This window comes from Hordeum vulgare, chromosome 4H (genome assembly GCF_904849725.1).
Source record: "Hordeum vulgare subsp. vulgare chromosome 4H, MorexV3_pseudomolecules_assembly, whole genome shotgun sequence".
NCBI lineage: Eukaryota > Viridiplantae > Streptophyta > Magnoliopsida > Poales > Poaceae > Hordeum > Hordeum vulgare.
The window spans coordinates 16990521-17011256 of NC_058521.1; the positions used below are offsets into that span (position 1 = coordinate 16990521).

Consider the following 20736-nt stretch of genomic DNA (forward strand, 5'->3'; position numbering starts at 1 on the left):
CTCAAACACACCCAAAGAACACAAGTGCTCCCTCTCTCTTGCTTCCATGAAATCCTAGATCCCTAGTCAGTCTTTGTGAGCTTGAGAGAGTTGTTTCAATCAAATGAAATATCCACTACTTCCACTTTGTGTGACCCAAGGAACTCGTGGTTTGAGCAAGTCTCGAGCTTTCCCTTTGGATCTTGTTACTCTTGGAGGTTGGAGACTCCTAGGTGGTAGGAGTACTCCGGTGAGGAATCGTTCATTGTGATTACCCCCAGAAAGTTTGTGAGTGTTTGGAGGCCACCTCAGGGCCTACCACTAGTGGCTTAGAAATGCCTTCGTGGTATTGTCTCAAGGAGAGAATAGGGTGTGCCTTCGTGGTGTTGGTGTGCCTTCATGGTAACATCCACCTTTCTAAAGAGTGACGTAGCTTTCCTCCAAGGAAGTGAACACCGTGATACATCCTCGTCTCTCGGAGTTGCGGTTATTCCGAACCCTAGCTTCTTACTTATGGTTACTTGTCTCCTTACTTGTTACACTTGTTTTCATATTAGGGCTCCTTTGATACAAAGGAATTCTATAGGATTTTTGGAGGATTGAAACCCTTAGAATTATTTCTTACGTTGGTCCTTTGAATCATAGGATTCAATCTCATAGGAATTTTTCCTATGGAATCTTTTGTACTACATTTCATAGGAAATCTAACATCCACTCCAACTTCTTTTTTACAATTCCTTTGTTTTTCTTGTGGCATCAAACACTCCTTACTAATCCTATAGGGTTCAAATGGACATGCCACTTCAATCCTCTATTTTTCCTATTCCTGCGTTTTGAAAATCCTGCGAATCAAAGAGGCCCTTAAGGTTTGATTATTTATTTAGGTGCTTAGCTTGTATACCATACGTGTTACATTACCACTAGTGCAATTGTTAGACTAAAATACATATTCCGCATTATTACCTAAGATTACTAAGTAACAACTAAAATTTGTAATTGTATCTATTCACCCCCTCTCTAGGTCCATCTTGATCCTTTTCACGAAGGACACGAAAATAGAACTCCTTTCTTTCTAACTCCCTTTTTCAACCCCTTTGAAAATTTTGTTTCTAATCCTCTTCTATTAGAAAACGACCACATGTTTTGTAGCACCCGCCAAGCCTAGGAGTAATGCTGGTGAAAAGAAACTTCAAAGAAAATCGTGCGTGGTGCAGCTGTCGCGAAGCCAACGAAAGGAAGTCATGCCTTCTACCAATAGTAGAAAGAGGAAGACCTGTGGTGGGATTCACATCGAGGATCCCATATACCCTACCTCGACCCGCCAAGCGCCCCAACAGAGCCAATCTACGGTGGCTGAGGAGGGTCGTGCGATGAAGCTGCGTGGAGCTTGCGTGTGGAGGTGATCCGTCATTTTTTTCTTTGATGACTACTATGGTGTTGCGAGAGGCACGTGATGGACGTTGGTGTCAAGCTCATAGGTTTGTTCGTCTTGTTTGTAATTTTTCTTCTTGGCTGGTGTTTCTTTGTGCAAATACTAGTGTTCTGCTACGTATTAAGTTTTGTCAGGTCGATGTGTACGTGACTTATACTATAATCCTTATGATATAAACGAGACACATATTAGCATATATAAAAAAATGATGAAGGCCGTGCAAGCCAAAGTTCTTTAGATCATTTGTTGCATTTGGACCTGATGCCATGTTTAAATTTGTTTCTAAAATTTGAATTTATGGATCTATAATGCGTGAGTAGAGTTTATATGGATAAAAAATTTAACAATATTTTTTTTAGAAAATTGACTCCACACACATGCTTTGTAGGCTTTATTCGTCCGGAATGATACCTTAAAACCACCTTTTTTACCTTAAAACCATTTCAAAGGCTTCTTTATGCGGAACCTGCTCGGAATAACAAGGCACAAGAGATGCACCACTAAATTTCACCCCGGTCAAAGAATCATCACTGCACTGATCATCTAAACCAATAATCTATCCTCGCACGTAAGATCAAGAGTAACAACTAGTACTATTTTGCAATAAATAAAATAAAATAAAATAAATAACCAGAGACAAAGAAATCGACAACCCCAAGCAGGCGAGCATGGGATATGGATCCAACCACGCACGAGCCCTAGCGGCGGCGGCGGCGGCGGTTGGTGTACCACAGGGCGTAGCACGCGATGCGACCACGGGGGGTGCGCGATCGGCGCACACCACCATCCCCCGTGACCGTGAGCTCAAAAAGGTCCAGACGAGGGCGGTCCAATGGAGCAACGACACGTGCCGCCCCTCCCCCACAGCGGTCCACTGGACACGGCCCACGCGGCCCGCCACCCCCCGCGCCCGGCTCGCGCGGACTCCCGGTTTGACCGGGCCCGCCCACGCGCCGTGCCGCGACGCGTCGGCCCGCGATTGGACGGCTGCCCCCGTTGCCAGGCGAGCTTCTCGAGGGGCCGCACCCATCGCCCTCCTATTTTTCTATCCCCCCATCCCGCACCCCTCCCCTCCCTATTCCTATCCCCCCCGCCCCCTCCCCACGAACCCACCCCACAGCCAGCGCCCACTCGCCCGAGATCCGCTGCCGAGGCCCGTGAGAACTCCGCCGCGCCAGAGGAAAAGGTACTCCCCTCCCCCTCCCTTTCCCCTCTGCTCTCGGTGCGAGCCACCGGTTGATTGTTGTGCGGGGATCAGAGGTGAGGCGACCCCGCGCGTACCGCGGCCGGATCCATTTCCGTTTCCGTTTTTCTGCTTTTGATTTGTTCGCGTCGGGCTAGATCCTGGCCTGGATCGGGCTGGATCTGGCGCTGGCTTGCTGGATCGGTTAGGGTTCGAGATCGGATCTGGTGCGGTAGTTAGGTTTTCCCAGAGCGGTGGTCTTCCTGCCGGAAACGCGGCTTGTTGACCGTCTTTACCCTTTGGTTGGGCCGGTTTCAGTGGAGATCGACGGGCGAATTTCAGGAGGTTTCGAGATCTGGCCAGGAGCATGGTAATGCGCACCGTGCCGATGCTCGTGGTGGTGCTGGGTCTCTAGATCCGGCGCGCATCTAGGTAGATGTGATGCGAATCTCGTCGGACGAGCTCTAGATCTAGTCATATTATTAAAAGTAGGACGCAAGTTTTTATGTGTTTGGACCGTTCTAATTTCAACTTGATGTTTGTTTGCTTGTTATTCCGTGGAATATTGTTTTCTCAACCTGATGTTCGGTGGTGTTAGGCTAGATTTGTCGATTAGAATATCGGAAAGTCGGAGAATAAAAGCAGAATATTGACAGCTCATTTTGAGGATGTAGTAGGATATCTAGATGCCTACACTCCATAAAGTGATTCCTTGCCTAGGTTGATAAAGTAGGCTAGTTCTCTAACTATGCTGTTTCATATAAAACTGCTCACACCACTTGCGAATCAGGGAAAGAGGGTGACTTGCGTAACTGTATATTCTCTTTCCTTTGGTTCATTGTTCTTCATCAGATTCTTAAACTAGCTAGATTGTTGATCCCACATGCACTGTTCTTCACGGTGTAAGGGCAGCTTGTAATAGTGACAACTTTGTATTTGCAGGCACTGAACTAGGTTGTAACAAGGAACAGGGAAGATGTCTACCGCTGAGGCAACCCGTGAGGAGAATGTGTACATGGCCAAGCTCGCTGAGCAGGCTGAGCGTTACGAGGAAATGGTTGAATTCATGGAGAAGGTGGCAAAGACCGCTGATGTCGGTGAGCTCACTGTTGAGGAGCGCAACCTGCTGTCTGTGGCTTACAAGAATGTGATTGGTGCCCGGAGGGCATCCTGGAGGATCATCTCCTCCATTGAGCAGAAGGAGGAGAGCCGTGGGAACGAGGCCTATGTCGCTTCGATCAAGGAGTACCGTACCAGGATTGAAACTGAGCTCAGCAAGATATGCGATGGCATCCTCAAGCTTCTGGACTCCCACCTCGTCCCCTCTGCCACTGCAGCAGAGTCCAAGGTGTTCTATCTGAAAATGAAGGGTGATTACCACAGGTATTTACTTGCAGCATACAGAGAATTAGACCAGTCCATAGTTGTTGTACACAAATTTACTTTATACTCACTGATTGCGAAACCATAGGTACCTTGCGGAGTTCAAGGCCGGTGCTGAGAGGAAAGAAGCAGCTGAGAACACTCTTGTTGCGTACAAGTCAGCCCAGGTTAGATTTTATGGATCGTTTGCTACTTTGAAACATCCAGTTTCACCTACCAGTTTGCTTTATCATCATTCTCTTGCAAAATTGAATACATGTTCCATCTTTCCTGTTTGGGACCAAGTTCCTTCAATTTTTCGGATATGCTATACTACTGGCTATTCTTTTCTTTGTGTATGTTCTCTTTCATTGGGTGCACATGCTGACATCTTTTTACTTGTTCAGGACATTGCTCTTGCTGACTTGCCTACTACTCACCCGATTAGGCTTGGGCTTGCACTCAACTTCTCAGTGTTCTACTATGAAATCCTGAACTCTCCAGACCGTGCTTGCAACCTTGCCAAGCAGGTTAGTCTTCTCTGTTTTGTACTTCATATCTTTTGATGATGAAAAGTACACCTGAGTGCTATTCCTCATTGAAGCTATACCAGTCTGATCTCTGGTTATATTGTCACATCAACATTTCTTATGCTTTCCTTTATGGTAGAGCATTGTCAAGTTTTTGTATGCAAGATGAACATAAATCCTTGCTAACTATGCCAACCACTCAAAATGATTCATGCCGCTGAGAATTTAATTTGAACCAACACTTGACGTACTGTTATATGTCTAGACTGATATTAATACTGGTATGTATACTTCTTGGTAGGCATTTGATGAAGCTATTGCTGAGCTGGACTCCCTCGGCGAGGAATCCTACAAGGACAGCACCTTGATCATGCAACTTCTTCGTGACAACTTGACCCTCTGGACCTCCGATAACGCAGTATGCCCCCCTCAAAAACTATTTCCTGTATTTGTTCATTATGTGGGGTGTTGAAAACCCTGTTGCTCATAATCCTGCTAAACTTTTCCAGGAGGAGGGTGGTGATGAGATCAAGGAAGCTGCCTCAAAGCCTGAGGGAGAGGGGCACTGATTGGCCCTCAAGAGTGTGCCCAAGTTTATTTCTGAGTCCATTTACGCAGCTACCTGTATCATTCGGATCATAAGATGTACTAGGGTCGGTTGCACTATGTGAATCATAAGATGTGGTAGGATGGTGCTATGCGAAGCGTGTCGAGCTGAAGTACCTAGTGGACTACAGTCATGAGGACGGTCATGTGGACATCGTCGCTTCTTAGTTCATTAGCAGATTTCAAACTATTTCCTGTATTGCAGCACATTATTAGTATTGCTGTATTAGCAATTTTCATGGCTTGTTGATGATTGATCATACTTCGCGTAAGGCGCCCCTAAAGCTTGTGCCTTTCTTATGAGGCAACAACTGAGATTTTCTTGTCTACTTTCCCTCTCAAAATAATTGAAGTTCTAGGATTCTTCCCTTAGCTTAATTATGAAATGTATTTTCGTATTATTATATCGATCAACATGTTCAACATCAATTTTATTCCCTTATTTTAATTTTGAAATGTATTTCTGTATTTTTATGATGTCCTGTCGTTTTTTCTGATGATATTTAATCCCTCTTTATGTTTATATTTGTACTCTAGACAATTAAACTTTGTTCCAATTTAGTGACTTAAGCCAAGAGCAATATGCACAAAAAACTTTTCATCCTATGTCCCAAGAGCCAAGCCAAGAGCAATATGCCACATGAGAAGCCAATATCACGGCCCTTCTAATTTCCCAGAAGTCCTCTTCTTCAACGTCAATTTCATCTCTTTGAATGAAGCATGCTTCCCTCTCTACACCTCTTTGCTTCGTCATCTACCTTTTCTTGTCTCTTTGACATCTTGACACCTTGCTAATTTCTCCTGTTTCTTGAACGTGACTATTTGTGTCAGATGGATGGTTCTAGGCCCAAATAGATGCTAACATGGATGGTTACGATTGTGTGTACAAATATTGTCCTCCCTTTAATCCAAATTAATTGACACAACTTAAATCATCTCAAACTTTTCTCTCTAGGCACAAAACTTTAATCCTTCCTAAGTCTCTCCTCTTGATTCGTCCACTCGAGTCTCCATGAAGTTAGAGTACGGCTTTGTAGATCTCCCATCTTCCTTCTCTTCTACTCCATCCTTGCTCTCTGAGAAGAGGAGTGATTTGACATCGGTCTTTTTGGTAAAGCGTCACGATTCCTTGAGTGTAAAAAGATTTCATTCAGACTAATGCATATGCTTGTATGGTAATTTTCATGTGGCATCGAACAATTCATGATGAGAGATATGTTTTATCTTCTTATAATAGTATAGAAAACTGGCTAGAATAGGCAAATCTATGAGTTTGGACGAATATCCCATAACCGGACCTTGGGGTCCCCCGAACTTTCGGATCGCAGCGGGACATAAAACCAGTGATTAATATCATAGAAAACTTACGAGAATAGGCCAAAAATGTGAGTTTTGATGAGCTTCCCGTATTCGGAACCCATGGTGCCTCGAACATTCGGATCGCTCGAGGACCAAAAATCAGTGAGTAATAGTATTGAATACTTGTCATAACAAGCCAAAGATGCGAGTTTTGACAACCTTCCCGTAACCGGGCCCCAAAGTTCCCCGAACACTCGGATCGCAGCGGGTCCCAAATCAGTGAGTAAGAAATTGGCCAAAATAGGCCAAACCCGCGAGTTTTGACGAGTTCCCCGTAACTGTACCCCGGGGTTCCCCGATCGTTTGAATCGCGACAAGACTCCAAATCAGTGACTAATAGTATGAAAAACTGCCCAGAATAGGCCAAAGTTATGAGTTTTTGACGAGTTCCCCGTAACCGAACCCCGCGATTTCCCGGATGTTCGAATCGTGTGGGACACAAAATCAGTGAGTAATAGTATAGGAACTCGCCACAATAGGCCAAATATGCGAGTTTTGATGAGTTCCCCGTAACCAGACCACTGGGTTCCACGGACGTCCGGGTCGCCGACACTCAAAATCAGTGAGTAATAGTATAGGAAACTAGCCACAATAGGTCAAATCTATGAGTTTTGATGCGGTCCCCGTAAGCGGAGGCGGAGTTCCCCGAACGTTCGGATCGCACTCGGACCTAAACTCAGTGAGTAATAGTATAGAAAACTAGCCAGAATAGGTGAAATCTATAAGTTTTGATGAGTTCCCCGTAACCGGACCCCGGGGTTCCACGCACTTTCGGGTCGCCCCGGGACTCAAAATGAGTGAGTAATAGTATAGAAAATTAGCCACAACAGGCCAAATCTATGAGTTTTGGCGAGGTCCCCATAAGCGGAGCGCGGAGTTCCCCGGACGTTCGAGTCGTAGTGGGACCCAAAATCAATGAGTAATAGTATTGAAAACTAGCGAGAATAGGTCAAATCTACGAGTTTTGACGAGTTCCCCGTCACCGGACCCGAGGGTTCCACAAACGTTAGGGTTATCCGAGGACTCAAAATTAGTGAGTAATAGTATAGAAAACCGGCCAGAATAGAGCAAAACTATGAGTTTTGGTGAGTTCCTCGTAACCGGATCGCGGGGTTCCCGGAACGTTCGGATCGTCCCGTGACCCAAAATCAATGAGTAATAGTACATAAAACTAGCCACAATATGCCAAATCTATGAGTTTCGCCGAGGTACCCGTAAAGGGACCCCGAAGTTCTATGGACGTTGAGATCGTAGCGGGACCCAAAATCACTGAGTAATAGTATACAAAATAGGCTAGAATAGGCCAAATCTCCGAGTTTTGACGACTTCCCCATAACCGTATCCAAGGGTTTCCCAGACGTTCGAAATGCAGAGGGACCCAAAATTAGAGAGTAATAGGAAAGAAAACTAGCCAAAATTGCCAAATTTGTTAGTTTTGAGGAGTTCCCGTTACCGGACCCACGGGTTCTCGAGAGGTTCGTATGATAGCGGGACCTAAAATAAGTGAGTAATATTATAGAAAACCGGCTAGAATAGGCCAAATTTGTGAGTTTGGACAAGTACCCCATAATCGGACACTGGGGTCCCCAAACTTTTGGGTCGTAGCGGGATAGAAAATTAGTGAGTAGTGGCATAGAAAACTAGCGAGAATAGGCCAAACTGCGAGTTTTGATGAGTTCCCCATAATCGGAACCCATGGTTCCCCGAACGTTCAGATCGCACGAGGACCCAAAATCAATGAGTAATAGTATTGTATACTAGAGAGAAGAGGCCAAAGCTGTGAGTTTTGCCGAGTTCCCCAAAACCGGGCCCCAAACTTCCCCGAACGCACGGATTGCAGTGGGATCCAAAACTAGTGACTAAGAAAACTCGCCAAAATAGGCCAAATCCGCGAGTTTTGACGAGTTCCCCGTAACCATACCCCGGGGTTCCCCGATCGTTTGAATAGCGATGAGACCCAAACTCAGTGACTAATAGTTTAGAAAACTACCCAGAATAGGCGAAAGTTGTGAGTTTTGATGAGTTTCCCGTAACTGAACCACGGGGTTCCCTCGACGTTCGGATCACGCGGGACCCAAAATCAATGACTAATAGTATAGAAAGCTAGTGAGAATAGGCCAAATCTGCGAGTTTTGGCGAATTCCTCGTAACCACACCCCGGGGTTCCACAGACGTTCCTGTCGCCCCGGGACTCAAAATCAGTTTGTAATTGTATAGAAAACTAGCCAGAATAGGCCAAATCTATGAGTTTTGGCGAGGATGCCGTAAGCGGACCCAGAGTTCCTCGAAACCGGACCCCGAGGTTCCACGAATGTCCGGGTTGCCCCGGGACTCAAAACTAGTGAGTAGTAGTATAGAAAACTGGCCAAAATATGTTGGGGAACGTCGCATGGGAAACAAAAATTTTCCTACGCGCACGAAGACCTATCATGGTGATGTCCATCTACGAGAGGGGATGAGTGATCTACATACCCTTGTAGACCGTACAACAGAAGCGTTAGTGAACGCGGTTGATGTAGTGGAACGTCCTCACGTCCCTCGATCCGCCCCGGGAACTATCCCGCGATCAGTCCCACGATCTTGTGCCGAACGGACGACACCTCCGCGTTCAGCACACGTACAACTCGACGATGATCTCGGCCTTCTTGATCCAGCAAGAGAGACGGAGAGGTAGAAGAGTTCTCCGGCAGCGTGACAGCGCTCCGGAGGTTGGTGATGATCTCGTCTCAGCAGGGCTCCGCCCGAACTCCGCAGAAACGCGATCTAGAGGAAAAACCATGGAGGTATGTGGTCGGGCTGCCGTGGAAAAGTCATCTCAAATCAGCCCTAAAACCTCCGTATATATAGGTGGGAGAGGGGGGACCTTGCCTTGGGGCTCAAGGAGCCCCAAGGGGGTCGGCCGAGCCAAAGGGGGGAAGGACTCCCCCCCAAACCGAGTCCTACTTGGTTTGGTTGGTGGAGTCCTTCTTTCCTTTCCCACCTCCTCCTTTTTCTTTTGTTTTCTCTTTGTTTTTTCTTCCAATGCGCATAGGGCCCTTTTGGGCTGTCCCACCAGCCCACTAAGGGCTGGTGGGCCACCCTCAAGGCCTATGGGCTTCCCCGGGGTGGGTTGCCCCCCCGGTGAACTCCCGGAACCCATTCGTCATTCCCGGTACATTCCCGGTAATTTCGAAAACCTTCCGGTAATCAAATGAGGTCATCCTATGTATCAATCTTCGTTTTCGGACCATTCCGGAAACCCTCATGACGTCCATGATCTCTTCCGGTACTCCGAACAACATTCGGTAACCAACCATATAACTCAAATACACATAAAACAACGTCGAACCTTAAGTGTGCAGACCCTGCGGGTTCGAGAACTATGTAGACATGACCCGAGAGACTCCTCGGTCAATATCCAATAGCGGGACCTGGATGCCCATATTGGATCCTACATATTCTACGAAGATCTTATCGTTTGAACCTCAGTGCCAAGGATTCATATAATCCCGTATGTCATTCCCTTTGTCGTTTGGTATGTTACTTGCCCGAGATTCGATCGTCAGTATCCGCATACCTATTTCAATCACGTTTACCGGCAAGTCTCTTTACTCGTTCCGTAATACAAGATCCCGCAACTTACACTAAGTTACATTGCTTGCAAGGCTTGTGTGTGATGTTGTATTACCGAGTGGGCCCCGAGATACCTCTCCGTCACACGGAGTGACAAATCCCAGTCTTGATCGATACTAACTCAACGAACACCTTCGGAGATACCTCTAGAGCATCTTTATAGTCACCCAGTTACGTTGCGACGTTTGATACACACAAACTATTCCTCCTGTGTTAGTGAGTTATATGATCTCATGGTCATAGGAACAAATACTTGACACGCAGAAAACAGTAGCAACAAAATGACACGATCAACATGCTACGTCTATTAGTTTGGGTCTAGTCCATCACGTGATTCTCCTAATGACGTGATCCAGTTATCAAGCAACAACACCTTCATAATCAGAAGACACTGACTATCTTTGATCAACTGGCTAGCCAACTAGAGGCTTGCTAGGGACGGTGTTTTGTCTATGTATCCACACATGTAAATGAGTCTTCATTCAATACAACTATAGCATGGATAATAAACGAGTATCTTGATACAGGAATTATAATAATAACTATATTTATTATTGCCTCTAGGGCATAATTCCAACAAAATGTGCCAGATCTATGAGTTTTGGCGAGGTCCCCGTTAGCGGACACTCGAGTTGCCCGGACGTTCGGATCGTAGTGCGACCCAGAATTAGTGAGTAATAGTATAAAAAACTCGCGAGAATAGGGTAAAACTGTGCATTTTGATGAGTTCCTCGTAACCGGACCCCGAGGTTCCCAAAATGTTTGGATCGCCCGAGGACCTAACATCAATGAATAATTGTATATAAAACTCGCCAGAATAGGCTAAATCTATGAGTTTCGGGGAGGTACCCATAACCGTACCCCAGGGTTCCCCGAACTCTCGAACCGCGGCGAGATCCAAAATAAGTAACTTGTAGTATACAAAACACGCGAGAATAAGACAAATCTACGAGTTTTGACGAGTTCCTTGTAACTGGACCCCGTGGTTCCGCGGACGTTCGGGTTGCCCCGGGACTCAAAATCAGTGAGTAATAGTATAGATAACTAGATAGAGTAGGCCAAATCTATGAGTTTTGATGAGGTTCCTGTAAGCGGACCCTCGAGTTCACCTGACTTTCGGATTGTAGTGGGACCAAAATCAGTGAGTGATAGTATAGAAATTTGCAAGAATAGAGCAAAATTATGAGTTTTAACGAGTTCCTAGTAACTCGGCCCCCGGGTTCACGGAACGTTCGGATCACCCCGGGACCCAAAATCAATGAGTAATAGTATATAAAACTAGCAAGAATAGGCCAAATCTATGAGTTTCTCAGAGGTACTCGTAAATGTACCCCGGGATTTCCCGAACGTTCGAACCGCGATGAGGCCCAAAATTAACGCTAATAGTTTACAAAAGGCTAGAATATGCCAAATCTGCGAGTTTTCACGAGTTCCCTATAATCAAACCCCGGGTTTCCCCGGACATTCGGATTGCGCGAGACCCAAAATCAGTGAGTAATAGTATAGGAAACCGGCCAGTATAGGCAAAATCTGCGACTTTTGACGAGGTCCTCGTAACCGGACCCCCAGATTCCACGGACTTCCGGGTCTCCCCGGTACTCAAAATGAGTGAGTAATATTACAAAAAACTGTCCAGAATAGGCCAAATCTATGAGTTTTGGTGAGGTCCGTGTAAGCGGACCCCGGAGTTCCCCGCACGTTCGAATCGCAGTGGGACCCAAAACCAGTGAGTAAAATTATAGAAAACTGGCCAGAATAGGGCAAAATTGTATGTTTTGACGAGTTCCTCGTAACCTAACCCCCAGGTTCCCCGAACATTCGGATCCCCCTAAGACCCAAAATCAGTGAGTAATAGTATACAAAACAGGCCAGAATAGGCCAAATCTGTGAGTTTTGAGGAGTTCCGTGTAACCGTACCCCAAGATTCTCTAGACGTTCGAAACACAGCGGGACCCAAGATCAGTGAGTAATATCAAAGAAAACTGGCCAGATTAGGCCAAATCTACGAGTTCTGACGAGTTCCCCATAACCGGACCCCGGGGTTCCACGAACGCCCGGTTGGCCCTTGGACTCAAAATCATTTAGCAAGAGTATAGAAAACTGGTCCGGATAGGCCAAATCTATGCGTTTTGGTGAGGACGCTGTAATCGAACCAGAGTTCGCCAAACGTTCGGATCCCAACGAGATCCAAAATCAGTGAGTAAGACTGTAAGAGCAAAGGAAACTAGCCAGAATAGGCCAAATGTGCGAGTTTTGATGAGTTCCCCGTAACCGGACCCCGGAGTTCCACGGATGTCCGGTCGCACCGGGACTCAAAATCAGTGAGTGATAGTATGGAAAACTCGCCAGAATAGGCCAAATTTATGAGTTTTGATAAGGTCCCCGTAAGCGGATCACGGAGTTGCCCATACGTTCGGATCACAGTGGGACCTAAAATTAGTGAGTAATAGTATAGAAAATGGCAAGAATAGGGAAAAACTATGAGTTTTGACAAGTTCCTTGTAACCGGAACCCGGGGTTACCGGAACGTTCACATCGCCCCGGGACCCAAAGTTAGTGAGTAATACTACATAAAACTAGTGAGAATAGGCCAAATCTATGAGTTTCGGCGAGTTACCCGTAAAGGGACCCTGGAGTTCCATTAATGAGTTCCCCGTAATCGGAACCCATGGTTCCCCGAATGTTTGGATCGCCACACGACCCGAAATCAGTCACTCCACTGATGCTGAAAACAGTTTAAAAATAGTTTGCAGAGAGTTGTCCAAGCTTAAAAAGCATATTGACCAGATGACTCGTGCTATCTTCGATTATTGCTTGCGGATCTTGTCAACTTTTTGCCTGCCAACAGTCAATATTATGGCGCCTTATGTGTTTTTGTTCTTTTGCAAGTCGTCGTACATGCAACCTTCAGGACAACTGCTTGCTGAATCTTAAAGCCGTGTACATTCTGACTGAATAGATGTATACATCGAGCTTGTGCACCATAAAGGTTGTTGGTGGGAATAAAGAGTCGGTCACTCTTATAAAAGATGTCCTAGCCTTCCTTTCCACGATTCCAAAATAGATCGGGGAGCTAAATAGATCAGCTGCTCAGGCTGGAGCCACTTATTATTTAAGTCGTACTCTGGCTTACTCATCTGAACTTGACCCGACGAAAATGTTGAAAGGATTCTCGAAGCTGAAGGCTGATGGCTCACCTTTCAAAGAAGATGACTATCGTCAGTGCATCTCAGCAGCCCAAAATTTGGCTAGCGAGCTTGTAAGTGGCATGTCTTTGAAGAGTTATCATCCTACCTATGACTTAAACAATGCTAAGATTCAACCACCTCAATTAAATCAGTTGGTGTGATTCTGCAGTGTGACAAGCAAACCTTTGCTCCTGATGTCGATCCATCACCAATCTTTAATGAGGACGCCATGTTTGAAGCCTTGGCTCATTGTAACTGGAATTTGGATGACCTTCAAATAGTGGAGCCGGCGCTGCAAGGAGAAGACCACTCAAAGATATCCCAAGCCAAAGACCAAGACAAGTCTTAGTCTTGAATTTTATAAAAACTTTAAGCTTCCATCAATTGGGCGTGGAATGCCTTGTAACATATTTGACTCACCTTTGTGTGTCGTTGCGAATATATGAGCCAGATAACTTCTGTATGATCTGGATATGTTTTCCTTCAAACTGAGCCATCATCGCTCGTCTTTTATCCATCTTACTTATTAAATAGAGATTATATTTATGCGTGTCAATCCTTAATGATGACACCAATAAAATCCGGCTCAGTGAGACGTGGTTAAATAGACCAGCTTTCGAAGTTCTAGTCTTACTTGAATGAAGCGGGCATAATAGCCCATGGTTTATCCTTGCTTTCAATATGCCGGCTCTCACATGACATACCCATGTTTTAAGCTTCCTAATTTAGGGTCCATAACATATTGATTAGTCAAGAGTACATGGAGTCACCTTCCTCGGAGTCGCCAAAGCATACCAGCATGTTTAACCATTTGTGGCGTCTTTGCCGACCAAGAAGGTAAGAAAGCTAAACTAGATGAGTTAGAAGCCCCCAAGTGACCTATGATCAATAGAAAGGCCTGCCATAGGATTGAAAAAGATAATGCTATTACTGCTAAACAACCTGGAGACTATTGGTCCCCAGATAAGCCGACTTAATTCTTATGATATAGTCTTGTAATCCCCCATGTAATGTAAATAACAAAGGCTCACACTTAATTTTTAGCAAGAAGATGAGCTTTAATAAATCCAATATATCATAGAGGTTTTACAAGGAATAATGAGCCGGTAGCTCTATGTATAATAAGGCCATAGATGAGCAATGTTCCAAGGGTGAGTTCTTTCTGCTTCAGTGGTGTTCTTACCGGGTCGTAAATCAATCACGTAATACGAACCGTTGTGGAGATTTTTCGTGACAATAAACGGTCCTTCCCAGGGTGGCGAAAGTTTATGCATCCCTGTTTGGTCTTGGATGAGCCGAAGAACCAAGTCACCTTCTTGAAAGGTTCGACTTTTAACCCTACGGTTGTGGTAGCAACGCAGGTCTTTTTGGTATATTGCTCACCTAGCTGCCGCTAAGTCTAGCTCCTCCTCCAAGGCATCCATAGAATCTTGCCTTGCTGCTTAATTGTTGACCTCAACATAAGCGGTGACTCTAGGAGAGTCGTGTGGAATATCTCTTGGGAGTACCGCCTCAGCATCGTAGACCAGGAAAAAAGGCGTATACCCAGTGGATCTGTTTGGAGTAGTATTAATCCTCCAAAGAACTGAAGGAAGTTCCTCCACCAATCATCCTGTAGTTTGTATCAATGGGACCATAAGTGGGGGTTTAATCCCTCTCAAAATTTCTTAATTTGCCCTTTCAACCTACCCGTTAGATTGTTGGTGCGCCACAACCACTAAATCAAGCCGGATATGTTCCTTGTGGCAAAATTGTTCCATAGCCCCCTTTGACAAATTAGTACCATTGTATGTGACAATACTATGGGGATAACCAAAATGATAGATTAGTTTAAAAAAAAATTCACCGTTGTTTCTGCATCGCAATTACTCACAGGTTCTACCTCAACCCACTTGGTGAACTTATAAACCGCCACTAGGAGGTGGGAATTTTTATGTGGTGACAATTTGAATGGTCCAACCATATCAAGCCCCGAGACCGCGAACGACCACGTGATTGGGATCATGCATAATTCTTGAGCCGACACGTGAGCTTGTCGCACAAATTTCTCACAACCATCACATTTGTGCATAAGATCTTCCGCATCTGCATGATCCGTCAACCAATAAAATCCATGTCGAAAAGCCTTTGCTACAAAAGATCTTGAGCCAGCATGATGCCCACAATAACCAGTGTGGATTTCACTTAAAATTTCTTGCCCCTCTTTGGGAGCGACACATCTCTGGAATACACTAGTACTGCTCAGCTGATGTAGCTCGCCTTTAATGATAGTCTTAGATTTAGACCGACGTACTATATGGCGAGCCTCAGTCTCCTCAGATGGGTGTTTTCCTCTAGTGAGATATGTAAAGTATGGCACCGTCCATTCTGGGGTCACATGTAGAGCTGTCACCAGTTGTGACTCTGGATATGGAATTGCTAAGTCTTATTTAGACGGTAATTTTACTAAGGGATTGTGAAGAACATCCAGAAAAAAATTGGGGGAACCGGCTTTCCTGCGACCCAAGCCATGATAAGGCATCTGCTGCTTTGTTGAGCCAGCGGTCTATATGATCGACTTGGAATCCAGGAAAATAACCCGCCACTTCAATAACAGCTCGCCGGTAAGCCGCCATCAAAGGGTCTTTGGAATCCCAGGTCCATGAAACCCATTGTGCCACTAGATTTGAGTCGCCCAGACATCTTAGCCAGCTAAGGCTCATTTCCTTAGCCATTAGTAACCCATTCAATAGAATTTGTTACCTCGTGGAGAAGTTAACATGACCCCGACCCCAGATCTTTCTAACTCTCTGGACCCATCGAAGTGTAGGATCCAATACGTATTTTCTGGGTTATCTTGTGGTATTTGCAACTGCGTCCAATTGTTGATGAAATCTACCAATGCTTGAGACATGATAGCTATCTGAGGCCTGTATTTCACCTGATGTGGATAAAGTTAGATTGCCCACATAGCAATTCGTCCAATTGCTTCACGATTGTGTATTATGTCACCAAGAGCTGCTTAACAAACCACTATGATCGGGTGCTCCTGGAAGTAGTGTTTCAATTTCTCACTCGCCATAAAGACCCAGAAGACGAGCTTCTGCCAGTGTGGGTATCGTTGCTTGGACAGGGTTAAAACCTCATTGATGAAATAAAGTGGTCGCTCGACTCGGTATTCCTTTCTTTCCTCCTCCCATTCAGCAACGACTGTAATACTTACTGCCTTAGAGTTGGTAGTAATGTACATGAGCATGGGCTCTTTATCTGCCGGGGCGGCTAGAATTGGAGGCTTGGCCAGCTCCTTCCTGAGTGCTTCAAAGGCTTCGTCGACCGCTTCAGTCGAGACAAAATTCTCTGTTTTCCTCAGCAACTGATACAAAGGTATCGACTTCTCCCGAGGTGGCTTATAAATCGGCTCAAAGTTGCGATACATCCCGCGAGACATTGAACCTAATTTATGTTAGCCTACTTGCCGAGTTAAGTCACTGCCTTGATCTTGTCTGGATTGGCCTCAATTCCTCTTTCTGAAACAAATAAACCTAGTAGCTTACCAGCAGGGACCCCGAACACACACTTTCCTGGGTTTAGCTTCATCTAGTGTACTCGTAGGCTGTCAAATGTTTCTTTAAGATCATCGAGAAGTGTTTCTTTCTTCTTAGACTTCACCACGATGTCATCAACATAAGCGTGAATGTTGCGTCCAATCTATGGGTGAAGGAAATTCTGCACACATCGTTCTTAAGTCGCCTTGCGCTTATTACTCCAAATGGCACAGAAACATAGCACAAGGCACCAAAAGAGGTTATGAAAGCCGTCTTCTCCCGATCCTCCTTGGCCATATTAAACTGATGATAGCCTGAATATGCATCTAACAATCATAATCGCTTGCAACCCGCCGTAGAACCAATGATCTGATCAATGCATGGAAGGGCGAAAGGATCCTTAGGGCAAGCTTTGTTGAGGTCCGTGTAGTCAACTCACATGCGCCAGGTGCCATTTTTCTTTAGAACGAGCACCAAGTTAGCTAACCATTCAGGATGAAATACTTTAATGATGAACCGAGCAGCTAGGAGTCAGGCTACTTCTTCTCCAATGGCCTTGCGTCTCTCTTCGTTAAAATGGTGGAGGTATTGGCGCACTGGTTTCATCTTTGGATCCTCATTAAGATGGTGCTGAGGGAGTTCTCTCAGTACTCCGGGCATGTCAGAAGGTTTTCATGCAAAGATGTCCCGATTCTCACAGATGAACTCGATGGGCGCGCTTTCCTATTTATGATCCAGGCCGGTCCCAATAGTGAATTGTTTGGACGCGTCGCCTAGGACAAAGTCAACCTGCTTAGTATCTTCGGCTGTCTTAAACTTGAGAGGCTCTTTGGACTCTATAGTTGGCTTCTTGAGAGGACTCATATCAGTCAGGTCAACATTAGCTTTATAAAACCTCAATTCCTCGACAGCGCAAGCTGACTCTGCATAGGCTACATCCCCTTCTTCACACTCTTGAGCCGTCATCCTATCTCCCTTCACCATGATGGGACCGTTGGGACCTAGCATCTTGAGTTTGAGGTAAACATAGCAGGGACGGGCCATGAAGCGTGCATAAGCCGGTCTTCCGAAGAGGGCATGATAAGGGCTTTGTATTTTTACGACTTCGAAAGTCAAAGGCTCGACCATGTAATTGTATTCATCCCCAAAGAGTACTCAAGCCTGATTCACACAACCGGATAAGCCGACTTTTCGGGAATGACGCCATGGAAAAACAATGGTCGAAGTTTTCAAACTGCTCTTAGGAAGATTCATCCGCCGAAAGGTGTCATAATACAAGTTGTTGATGCTACTTCCTCCGTCCATGAGGACTGTTGAGAGTTTATATACGTAGACTTGAGGTGCTACCACTAAAGCTAGCTCGCCGGGATTGTCAACCCAGGGTGGGTGATCCTGACGACTCCAAGTAATTAACAGCTCAGACAAACACAAGTATTCTAGAGCTGTCGGCTCAGCCATGCTAGTAGCCCTCGTTTTAACCTTTGAATCTCGTCTGCAAGCATTGGTGGTAAAGACGTGATACTGGCCACTGCTTGATTGTACAAATCTCCATGTGACCCGCCAGGGGAATCCCGACTCCAACGCGTATTGGCGTGTCTCTCAAGAGTCCTCCTCTCAAATCCATGCATGATATAACAGTCTTCCCATGCATGTTTGGCTGGTTTTTCCTTAGTACCATGCTTTGGGAAGGGCGCTTCGAGTGCGGCCTCGAAATAGAACGTCTTGTTCCTCTATCGGTCCTTAGGGCGACCGTTCCGCCGATGGGTTTTGGGGCGAGTGTTGGTAGCAGCCGCAAATTTCAAATCACATTCAAAACGCTTCCGCTTGTTGTCACTTTGGCCCCTAGCGTCCCTGTCGTTATGGTGATGAGATGACTTGACGTCCTTTGTCATGGCCTGGCTTCAATCAATCCTGCTCCAACTACGGCGAGCCGGCTCGACGAGGTTGCAGCCGTCGTCCGGCTCGAGTGCTGTTTCGTTGATCTTACCGATTAAGATGTGAATATTGCCGAAGGGAACCCGATACCTGTACTTGATTGAGTCGGCATCAGGACCCAGTTGGAACCATCAATGTAGATTTTGCCACGAAGACTTTTGGTCATCTGACACGCCACATAGCTCTCGAATCCCGGAAGTGCTCCCTCTCAAAACTCAACTCCACCTCGCGATAGCCCCACGGTGGACACCAACTGTCGTGGTTTTGTAACGACAGATGTCCTCGTGGATGGACTTAGTGGTGAGTCCATTGTTGCGATGTGGCAACTTGAAGGAGTTGATTGGGAAATGATAGGCGAATTTACCCAGGTTTGGCCCCTCCAATGGAGGTAAAAGCCTACGTCCTCCTTTGTGTTTGTATTGATGGGAATCTCGATTACGAACGTGCGGAATCACTAACCTAGATCTCGACAGTTTCTTACTTGATCTTTGTGGCTTGAGGGTTCTCCTTTATATATAGGTAGAAGCCCCAAGCCTACAATGGAGTCCGGGTCGAACAAGCACGTGTGTTCTACTACAAATCTATCTTGTCTTTCTTCCGATGTTACGAAAGCTTCTCGCGTCTCGTGCCCTGTATATCTTTAAGTTGCGGTCTTCAAGCGGTGGGGCGCTTGGTGGCTCGTCAGCTAAGTCCTTCGGCCCATCTTCTCACGTTGTCCTCGTGACTTGACCCGGCACCATCGGGCGGGTTACATCTTGGGGTTATATCCGAGACACCGTGGGACTCAAAATCAATGAGTAATAGTATAGAAAACTGGAAAGAACAGGCCGAATCTATGAGTTTTAGCGAGCCCCCGGTAAGCGGACCCGGGAGTTCCCACGACGTTTGGATCGTAGTGGGACCCAAATTAGTGAGTAATAGTATAGAAAACTTGCCAGAATAGGCCAAATATGCGAGTCTTAACTAGTTCTCTCTAACTCGACCTCGGGGTTTCACGGACGTTCGGGTCACACCGGGACTCAAAATCAATGAGTAATAGTACAGAAAACTAGCGAGAATAGGCCAAATTTTTGAGTTTTGGCGAGGTCTCCGTAAGAGGACCCTCGAGTTCCTTGGCCGTTTGGATCGCAGTGGGACCCAAAATCAGTGAGTAATAGTATTGAATATTGGCCAGAACAGGCCAAAGCTGTTAGTTTTCACGAGTTACCCGTAACCAGACCCCAAAGTTCCCAGAACACTCGGATCTCAGTTGGACCCAAAATTAGTGAGTAAGAAAACTGGCTAGAATAGGCTAAATCCGCGAGTTTTGATGAGTTCCCAGTAACCGTACACCGGGGTTCCGTGAACGTTTGAATAGCGAAGAATAGGCCAAAATCAGGGACTAAAAGTATAGAAAACTAGCGGGAATAGGCCAAAGTTGTGAGTTTTTCCGAGTTCCCCGTAACGAACCCCGGGGTTCCCCAAATGTTCGGATCACGCGGGACCCAAATCAGCGAGTAATAGTATAGAAAACCGACCAAAATAGGGCAAATCCGCGAGTTTTGACGAGTTCCCGTAACCGGACCCCGGGGTTCCACGGACGTCCAGGTCGCCCCGTGACTCAAAATCAGTGAATAATAGTATAGAAAACTAGCGAGAATAGGCGAAATCTATGAGATTTGGTGAGGTCCCTGTAAGCAGGCCTCAGAGTTCCCCAGACGTTCGGATCACATTGGGACCCAAAATTAGCGACTAATAGTAGAGAATACTCACCAGAATAGGGCAACACTGTGAGTTTTGACGAGTTCCTCCTAACCACATCGTGGGGTTCCCCAAACTTTTGGATCGACCTGGGACCCAAAATCAGTGAGTAATAGTATGCAAAACATGTCGTGGGGTTCCCCGTAACTGTACTTCGGGATTTCCCGAACGTTCAAAATGCAACGGGACCCAAAATCAGTGAGTAATAGCAAAGAAAACTGACCAGAATAGGCCAAATCTGCAAGTTTTGACGAGTTCCCTGTAACCGTACCCGGGGTTCCTGCAC

At 45.9% G+C, this 20736-nt stretch overlaps 1 protein-coding gene across 1 annotated transcript; it reads left to right on the forward strand.

Annotated features, from left to right (window-relative positions):
- The first annotated feature begins 2483 nt into the window (after nt 1-2483).
- On the forward strand, nt 2484-5352 carry LOC123447439 (14-3-3-like protein A). Its single transcript, XM_045124041.1, has 6 exons — nt 2484-2597; nt 3537-3977; nt 4066-4144; nt 4364-4486; nt 4788-4904; nt 4996-5352. The coding sequence occupies exons 2-6, from the start codon at nt 3571-3573 to the stop codon at nt 5053-5055; spliced, it is 786 nt and encodes a 261-aa protein (XP_044979976.1). The 5' UTR covers nt 2484-2597; nt 3537-3570; the 3' UTR covers nt 5056-5352.
- The last annotated feature ends 15384 nt before the right edge of the window (nt 5353-20736 follow it).

What these genes read in the sequence shown, in the direction of transcription:
- LOC123447439 (XM_045124041.1), top strand. Translation starts at nt 3,571, where the DNA reads ATGTCTACCGCTGAGGCAACCCGTGAGGAGAATGTGTACATGGCCAAG. An exon ending in TTGCGTACAAGTCAGCCCAG is followed by an intron (nt 4,145 to 4,363) that starts GTTAGATTTTAT and finishes TTACTTGTTCAG; the next exon opens with GACATTGCTCTTGCTGACTT. An exon ending in TCTGGACCTCCGATAACGCA is followed by an intron (nt 4,905 to 4,995) that starts GTATGCCCCCCT and finishes AAACTTTTCCAG; the next exon opens with GAGGAGGGTGGTGATGAGAT.